Here is a 10,111-nt window from a genome sequence, read left to right on the forward strand (position 1 = left end):
CGCGTTTAGGAAGAAGTTTACCACCATCACGAGTGTATCTAAATAACAAACCATGTAAAAAAGCGATAATGTCGTTTATATGTGAATTCGGAGCTATGTAGACACCCACAATTACTATGTTTTGTCCATTTATCGCACGGCACACAGAAATAAAAATATCACCGACATCTTCTGCTTTAGCTGCGTTTGATGTTGACTGTACTAATTATACTTACAAATACTCAAATTAGTGATGTCAAATCGGGTTCAGTAAAGCACAGCAGTTTTTCCTCAACAGTACAAGTGAACTGTGTAAGATAGATCTTTCATAATCACAATATACTGATAATTAATTTCTTCGTATATATACTAAATTTGACATAGTATATTTATAAAAATGTATCAATACATACCTGTTCTATATTAACTGGAAATTAATTTACAAATTTTAACTTCACTTTCACTGAATCTATATTGTATTTAAATATTATTTAATAATAATTTTGATGAACACGCGGACTACACAAATCCGCGTCGTTTTCCACTTGTCTAGGCGTTTGAGTCTCGAATTACAAAAGTGTAGAGCATGCAAATTTTCAAAAATTTCAATTCTTTGCTGACAAAGACTTGTCGGGGGTTAAAACATATTCGACGAACTGGAATTCTGTAGATAAGATAATCAATTACTTTCTATATTTATCGGAATACTTCAGTACTTTCTCCATTCTGGTTTTACGTACTACAGGTTTTGTAAGCTTTTAGCTGAAAACTAGGTACAATCACAATATAGATTCACATCGAGGATCGTAGTTGCTGAACTTTGAATGTTTGTCAGCGACTAAGCTGCTTTTAACCCATAATGATAATATAACAATAAAAGAGCCTTTAAAATGATTTGCCTTTGCAAAGTTACATATATAAATATATATATATATATATATATATAACATGAGACCATAACCTCAACCGTTTCTTAACCATAACGATATTTACTGCCATCTATTGTTGGTGTCATAGCCATAAGCAGCCGATACTTACTTATATTTGTTCATTTCGAAAGTGCAGAAACTAAGCAAAGGATAACAACATAAGCAGTGACGAGAAATTAGTAATTTGTTCATAATTGTAATGGTATTTTATACGACAACGTAGCAAATCAACAATCAGATATTTATGATTACGGCGAAAAACTAACATTAATAGGTCTGTACACGATTTTTTTAAAGTATACCTACTTATCATTTTGATCACTCGTCTATTTTTAACTGCTTGCAAAAATGCATACTTTAAGTCAACATTGAAGATTCCATTCCTCACAACTTCAGCTCAAGCATTTGTCTATGATTCTGCATGCCTACGTTTTGTTAAAATTTTTATTCAAGGGTTAGGGGTAGTCAGAATTTTCAAAAACTTGATTTTTTTTTGCGTTTTATTAAAGTATACTATCTTAAAAACATTGTGTGAAAATTTGATTTCAATCTGACAAATAATTTTCGAGTTATTCAACAATTAACAAATGGCGCTCGGACCCTCCTCGCGCGATAGCAAAACTTTAAATGCGTTTTTCTCAAAACTATATGTTTTGAACTGGTAATCAGTGTAACTTAAAAACTGCTGGGTAGATTTCAATAAAATTGATACTGCTTTCGAAAAACATAAAAAACTCGTGTCTGATCGAAGGATTTTTTTTCCAAATTTTCTTGAAACAATTAATTGTCGATGTTTTTCTCGAAAATCTGAAAAATATTTCTTGAGGCCGACATATTATTAATTTTGAAAAAAAGCTTCAATCAAGCTTCAATCTATTAATAAAACTAATTTCTCTTGTCAGATTGATTTTAGATGAAGAAAAGGGCTTCACACAAAGAGCGATAACTTGTACAATTATTAAATTTTTTTTGAAATTTTGCTTAAGTTAAGTCGAAGCATGATGTATTAATGCTATGCTTTTTTTTTGTAAAATAAAGCAATTAACTAGCAAACAAAATTATTGGAAATCATAATTTTTTCGGACCTCTGACTACCCCTAACGCCTTTAGACGAGTTTCTGAAACCATTCATGCCATCACACGTGAGTGAAAATAACGATGGGACTGAGAGTTACTGCTTTAGCCACATTGTAAAACTCGTGGCATGTTCAACGACATCAAAATGTACTTTTGTTTGATTACAATGCAGGGAAAATTAAAAATTTGTAGTGGCACTTCTGTTAATGACGTAAGACTTGAATTTAATATCAGGTGATCGCATAATATTTCTATCGGCTTTACACATATATACATGCATATATCATAACTGAAGACGTTAGACCTTTCACTCTTGGCCTATGCCGCGCAATGGAATCACAACCTTCATCCTCATCCTTAGAAAATTATTAGATTTCGGCGCAAACTGGAAATTGTGAAATAACTTTGACCTATCTAATCCATTTCCATAAATTAATTTTAATTCCACAAAAGCTATTGCACGAAATCCCAAATCCATACAAGGAGATTATGTCACAATGGCTACTTACAGATTATATATACTAGTATATTAATAGTTTATTGACCTATAATGTTCATTGATAGTAGTTAATTCGACGCATAGCAAATGAATATCTCCATGTAGCTTTATATATTTCAGCTATTCCAATTGCACTACGTTTTTGCAATTTATGCTAATATTTCCCAACCCACACATTAGCTGTGTGCGCTTCTGGCACATTACTGACAAGTAATTTTGTCTACTTGCCCACCCCATCCATTACCCAAAAATTGTATTTAAACTCAAGCGTTAAACGAATTTGTCACCAGTTCAATTTTACTCTACTACAGTAAAACAACAATCAACAACAAAACAGGAAAAATGTTCAAATATGTAAGTGAAGTGCACACTCGATAATTTTGAAATCCGTTAAATTTTATATATGTATGTACATACGTGCGACTAGTTGTATATAATGATAAGTGTAATAATCCTTTATTAATTGTTTGTTAATTCCCTTCTCAAACAGTTCGCTCTCGTAGTCGTGGCCCTCTTCGCCTTCGCTGCTGCCGAACCCAAACCCGCTGTTGTCGCACCATTGGCTTACTCTGCTCCATTGGTTGCTTCGCCATACGCCGCCACCTACGCTTCCCCATATGTTGCTGCTCCCTATGCCGCCTACGCTTCACCTTACGCTGCTTACTCCGCTTACCCATACAGCGCCGCCTATGTGCTCCGCAAGTAAATGAAAGATGCATGCCAAACTGTACAGCTGACAAAAAGTGCACGAACATTTGGTTTTGAAATTTCCCGGAAATTATAAGAAAAAATAAAACAAGAATTAATACCGAAAATACGAGTTTTATATATAGAATGAATTGTATTGTAATAACTACATAATAGTAAGTTTCCACCGCAGCCGCTAGCGTGTTCTCTGCCGCTATCGTGTTCTTAGCGCAAACACGAAACAAAACTCCTGTCAAATCCCATACAAAATTAAAACACAACTCCATACCTAAACTCACTTTCAAAGCGTGTTTTGTGGGTTTGCGTCTAATTTAAAGCGTGTTTTGTTGGGTTTGCGTCTAATTTAATTATTAAGTGGTGGCAATGTTGCTCATTTTCCTCATTTTTTATTGCATTCGTAGCCGAGTGGGTTGGTGCGTGATCACCATTCGGAATTCACAGAGAGGTCGTTGGTTCGAATCTCGGTGAAAGCAAAATTAATGAAAACATTTTTCTAATAGCGGTCGCCCCTCGGCAGGCAATGGCAAACCTCCGAGTGTATTTCTGCCATGAAAAAAATCTGCTCATAAACATATCATAAAACAAAATGAAATAAATGCATAAAAAAAAAAAAAAAAAAAATTTTCTTGTGATTCGAACCAAGGATTTCGGATCGGAAGCCCACATTGCTAGCCGCTGGGCTATCGCGCTGTGCTGTCGCCGCAAAATAATGTATCATAAATCTGTTTACCATACCAAAGACCATACACTTTGCAAACACATTTCGGTGGAAACAGTTGACAGTTCTCATAAACACAACTCCTGCAAACACGGTGTTTGCTTTTGGTGGAAACGGGGGCTAAGAGTAGTTACGACTTACATGGTTGACAAGGCATCTTATTTTCAGAACTATATACCTATATATTATATAATTGGCGCGTACATCCTTTTTGGGTGTTTGGCCGAGCTCCTCCTCATATTTGTGGTGTGTGTCTTGATGTTGTTCCACAAATGGAGGGACCCACAGTTTCAAGCCGACTCCGAACGGCAGATATTTTTTATGACAACTGTTTCTTAATTTTTTGATCTTTCGACGAGATTCGAACCGACGTTCTCTCTCTGAATTCCGAATGGTAGTCACGCACCAACCCATTCGGCTACGGCGGCCGCCTAGATCTATAGTGCTGGGAAATTGCCGCTTGCGATTCACCACTTCTCTGTTGGCTAGAAAATTCACATTCAACTGGAAGTGCCAGCTCAATTAGCCGTGACTGATGTCTCGAATGATCTCTCTAATCGTACACGTGAATGGAAAACCGTAACTAGAGCTTATAGAAAAAAGGCTAACCAACCTTTAGTTATCGGTTCAAACCAAAAGATAAAATAATGAATTAAGTGTTGTTCCTAACATGAAGTGGCTGCACATATCGTCATGCTCTAACACTGCGATTACAAATTTCTTTCATGCTAATTAATATATATTCTAATCAAAAAGGATATCCCGGTTAAGAATTTCAAGAAGATCAACTTTAAGCTAGGCGTATCTGAGTATTTTTATGACAAGCTTTCGAATGCGGATATATGGCCTTGGAATGTAAAAATTCGGCCATTTACTTTTTTTCAGAAAGACGTCACTCCAGCTGCAGTTCCGTAACTACCGCAGCTAACTCGAGCATTAGTAATAAATGATTAAAAGTTTATTTTCAGAATATATCTGAATGTATATGAAAAGTTCTTCCTTAGACTTTGATATTTTTATATTCGTTGAATCTTGGCTGAATGAAAACTTTTCCCATTGTGAAATTTTTGACCTCAATTTGTATGATGTTTTCCGTAAAGACCGTGATCCTGTCAAATCTGGATCTTCTAGAAGAGGTGGTGTTCTCATTGCTATTCGGAGAAAATTTCGGGCGTCATTGGTAACATTTACAGATTCCTACATACTCTTTGATCAGCTTTGTGTACGTATTTATGGCTCATCTGGAACCGATTATGTGCGTGCATCTTACACATACATTCCGCCGAATAGCCCGGATTGTTTATAATTTACACATGCTGACAATGTTATGTCATTAGCATCAAGCATCGCTGGTGACAGTCATCTCTGTGCCCTCGGTGATTTTAATTTGTGTCGCCTAAGTTGGTCCCCACTTAGAAACTCGGCTACTTTTACGGCTTCTAACGTAAATTCTTCAGCCGAAATTCATGTCATTGATAGGATTTTAAGCATAGATTTATCTCAAATTAATGATTTTTATAATAGCCTTAATATAATCCTATATTTAGTGTTTATATCCAATAACATCAACTACACCACATATGTCAGAAGGTACTGCTGCCATATCATTAGTTGATAAACATCATGTTCCTCTTTCCCTTGAGTTAGAATTTGACGAAGTTTCTGAGGTATCCCATGAGCCTAACATCAAATTCAACTACAACTCATGCGTTTTTCAATTTTTAACAAAATTCTATTAAGTATTGACTGGGATAATGATGTAACCTCTTGTTTTCATTTCTTTAAGACTAAGGTTTCTGAGTTTTGATTAAAGCACATTCTTATTTATCATAAGAAAGTATGTAAGACACCTTAGGCATCTAAAAAAAAAACAAATTTTGCAAACTGTATAAAAGGTCTGGTGACCTAGTGCATTTCGCTAAATTTCAGTGCCATTTAAAGGAATTTAACCGTTTGAACAAGCTCTTGTATAGAAATTACATACTGAATTTCTAAAACAATATTAATTTGAGCTCGAAGGGCTTTAGCAATTTATCAAATCAAAAAAGTCTTGTTCGCCTATGCGAAGCAATATTTTTTATAATAGTAAATATGCGAATTCTGCCATAGAATTTGCCAATTTATTTGTTGACATTTTTTGCTCTAATTTTGAACCCGACTTGGACTTTGATTCTAGTTTGCCGTCTAATAGTTTTTCGCCTCTTAATTTTGGATCATTTTGCCTATCTGTTACTGATGTCGTCGAAGCGTATTAAGAAGCTCAAGCCCGCATCGAAAACTGACTCGGATGGCCTTACGGCCATCCTGCTGAAGAGCTGATTGTATCTTGCTGAGTCTCTTACAACTATTTTTAATAAATCGTTGTCCTCCGGTATCTTTGTTGATAACTGAAAATTAACAAAAACAATGTTAGCAATTACAGGCCGATTTCGAAGCTATCGTCTGTCTCACAACTTTTTGAGATAACTGTGAATGATAAGTTATATTTTGCCGTCAAAGGCCTAATATCTACCAATCAGCATGGTTTCATTGCAAGCCGCTCTACTGTCACTAATTTATCTATTTTCAATGACTACTGCATTTCAGCCTTCCAGAATAAATTGCAAGTTGATACAATTTATACAGACTTCTGTGAAGTGTTTGACGAAGTATCGCCCCGTATACTCTTGTCGAAGCTTGCGTCAACGGGTATATACTCCACGTTTTTGTCATGGATCAAATCATATTTGTCCAATAGGCACTGCGTTGTAGCCATTGATAATACGTCATCCCATGCATTTCTTGAGCCCCGCAGGGAGGTATTCTAGGACCCCTCCTTTTTATTCTCTTTATTAACGATATTACTTTTCATTTGCTGAACCATGGTTGTATGCTCATGATCTTACAATATTTGCGGTGATTAACAGTGCTAGTGACTCTGAAAATTTGCAATCCTCCTTACACAATGTCCGGAACTGGTGCTATTTTGTCACTAAATATCAGCAGATGCTTTCACGTAAAATATGCGAAATGAACCAATACTTTGTATACTTCGTATATTATTGCCATTGAAGAAATTAAAGACTTAGGCGTTATTTTCGGCTCTAAGCTAAATTTCACCGTCCATGCATTGTTCTGCATTTACTAACCCAAACACTCTCAAAACAGTGTATTTTGCCACTGTTATTTGGAGACCGTTTAATCGGATTGAGAGAGTTCAAAAAGTTTTTCTTCGCTTTGCGCTCCAATCTTTAAACTTTTCTGAACCTTTCCCATCGTACCGCTCTCGATGTTTATTGATTGACTTAAAATCACTTAATAGCAGACGATCTATTATATCGTGCTCATTTACGCTCAAATGATATGAATATTTCTGGGACTATTGATTGTCCTTCCCTTTTAAGTAATATTCAATTTAATATTCTTAAAGAAACTCCGGCGATACGCAACCTTTAAAATTAGCTGATCGAGAACCAATTACGGGGTGAATGCTTCGATTTCTAGGACATCTGCAGATTTAAATTTGTTTTTCAATTCTCGTTTTTTCGTAGTAATTACTAAAGTATTGTAAATTAGCTTAACATAGTCTGTAAGAATGTATCCATTCAAAGACAAATAAGTAAATAATAGCATTCCATGTGATTTTCTACGCACCAAGTAGTGTATACATAGAACGACTGAAAAGCGACTAACTATTCGAAATTTTGAACATGGTGACCTCCTAGAGCTAAATTTTCCAAATAACCTAAGGTTAGAGTGACTTTAATTAATGGCCACTAGAATACATTTTCTTTGGTCGAAGCGTGAGTATACCCTACCTAATGATAAGACTAGGTAACGTTAGCCAGGTGCGTGTTTAAGACAAGACACTCGGTGGCCCTAAGGCCCATTGTGATACCTGCATTTGATTTCCTTCCACTACTTCTTAGATCTTTTTAAAAAGGTAATTTCCCAGGTCCTCAAAGAATCAATCGCCAATATATTTGGCACGGCTTCTCTGCAGTGCAGGACATTCACAGAAGAGGTGTTTTACCGACTCAATTTCTTCTTCATCTCCCCAGCTCCTGCAGAAGTCACTGTGAGGTACACCCATTCTACTGGCTAGTGTGCCTATAGTGCAGCGACCCGTTATAACACTTGTGAGGATGATGGCAGTTGATCTTTTGAATCCAATTAGACATGTTGTCCTTTGAAGATTTAGTTTTGGTCAGAGCGCTTTAGGAACCCTGCAGTTCGTAATCAGAGGATACATTATGTTGGTTTCCACGATTACGCTCAGGTCAATCGCAGTGTCTAACTCGTTTAAAGAAATGCTTATATTCTCTACCACTCGCTGAAGGTCCAGCTCCGACCCTATTCTTGCACACTCATCCGTTATTTCATTTCCCTCCACTCCAGAGCGACCTCCTGCATTCTTTAACACATCTTGAATTGATGCGTATTGAGACCAGTGCCTTGATACCTGCTTCTTTATCAACAAAAATGGTGAGATTTGCTGGAGGTAAGTCCATCAGTCTTATTGTTTTCGCTGCTTGGTCTATAGCGTAGATCTCAGCTTGGAAGACGCTGCACCAGTGTGGGAGTCTAAATGAGAAATATAAAGATGATTGTTTCCAGTAATCTCCCGATCCAGTGCCATTGTCCATCTATGAGTCGTCAGTATAATTATGGTGACCACTATCATCTGATATGACTCTGGTGTGCCAATCCTTCCTGTCGGATATTCGTATTTTATACTCTCTTTTCAGATCTATCTTGGGAACCATATAGTCTGTTTTTGAAGCGTCTTGCAAGTGTTCCACATTTAGTAAGACTGATGCATGACTGACGTGTTTCTTTTATCATGCCTGCTGTTTCAATCCTGGAAGCAGATTTGGTCGCTATCCTTTTAACATATACATATATCAATGAATGGATGCCTGAGGCGTCGATTCGAGCGCACTTGTTGTTCCTATACAAGCTAATCGTTGGACTTTTATGAGATTCTTTAGGTAGGATTGTGTCTGTACCGCCTCCCACCATACGACATCTCCATAAGTCAAAAACATAATAGTTTGATTATAATATTTACTAAAAACTACTTTCCAATTGATATTATTGCGAATAATAATATACAGTTGCTTGGTATGTGAACCCATCTTTTTGCGTTGAAATACATTTCTTTAACAAGTCTAAATTCATATCGAAATAAACAAAAATACAAATCTTTTTCGTTTAAAATCTTTCATTTATTATTTTTTATCATTCACGAAAAACTCGCTAATCAAATGAGCAGTCACATTCAGTCTCTGTTAAAAATATTTATATACGTCACTCATTTATTTGCGAAGCAAATAAGCAGCGCTGTATGGGTAAGCAGAGTAAGCAGCGTAAGGTGATGCGTAGGCGGCATAAGGAGCAGCAGCATAGGCAGCATACGGAGAAGCGTAGGCGGCGGCGTAGGGCGAAGCAACCAATGGAGCAGAGTAGGCCAATGGTGCGACGACTGCGGGTTTAGGCTCGGCAGCAGCGAAGGCGAAGAGGGCCACGAATACGAGAGCGAACTGTTTCAGAAGGAAATAATTAATAAAGGATTAACACAGTTATCACTGTATTGAATTATTCATAAATATAAGAACTTGAAAGGATTTCCAGATTATCGAACAGGAAATTCACTTACGTATTTGAACATTTTGATTATTTTGTAGTTGATTGTTGTTTTACTGTAGTAGAGTAAAGTTGAACTGATGATAAATTTCTGTGAGACTTGAGTATAAATACTGTTTTACTCGTATGTAAAATGTATTGTCGTATGTATGGCTTTGAAATTTCAATAACAGACCGAGTTTGTATGGACAAGTGGGCAAAAACAAGTGGCATTATTGACCTAAACACGTACATGACTTGATGCCTAGTGAACATTTCATGAATATGTAGGTATGTGAGTACAATATAATATCTTTGTAAATATGAATATTATAATCAATAATTGGTCTACGCACAAAATATATGAGGTTAACAAACATTTAATTTATGTGTTATAATAAAGGCGAATGATTTGTATTCACCAAACGTTAAAGTATATACCTACTTTGTATTTCAATGGAAATAAGTAAACGCAGGTATTTTATTTTAAAATTAAGCTAAAGAAATTTCAGCATTATTCCTGCTAATATTCAAAAAGCTTTTTTGTTAAATATAAATACATTTGGAAATCTTATAACGGCTTTGGCCTGAATTTTT

The 10,111-nt window shown here is 36.0% G+C and overlaps 1 protein-coding gene across 1 annotated transcript; it reads right to left on the reverse strand.

Moving 5' to 3' along the window:
* Positions 1 to 9,207: 9,207 nt before the first annotated feature.
* On the reverse strand, positions 9,208 to 9,602 carry LOC129242053 (cuticle protein 5.1-like). Its single transcript, XM_054878613.1, has 2 exons — positions 9,549 to 9,602; positions 9,208 to 9,432 (listed from the first exon to the last, which is right to left on the reverse strand). Exons 1-2 carry the CDS (start codon positions 9,558 to 9,560, stop codon positions 9,208 to 9,210), a joined length of 237 nt encoding a protein of 78 aa, XP_054734588.1. The 5' UTR covers positions 9,561 to 9,602.
* Positions 9,603 to 10,111: the final 509 nt, after the last annotated feature.

This window comes from Anastrepha obliqua, chromosome 3 (assembly GCF_027943255.1).
Source record: "Anastrepha obliqua isolate idAnaObli1 chromosome 3, idAnaObli1_1.0, whole genome shotgun sequence".
Taxonomy (NCBI): Eukaryota; Metazoa; Arthropoda; class Insecta; order Diptera; family Tephritidae; genus Anastrepha; species Anastrepha obliqua.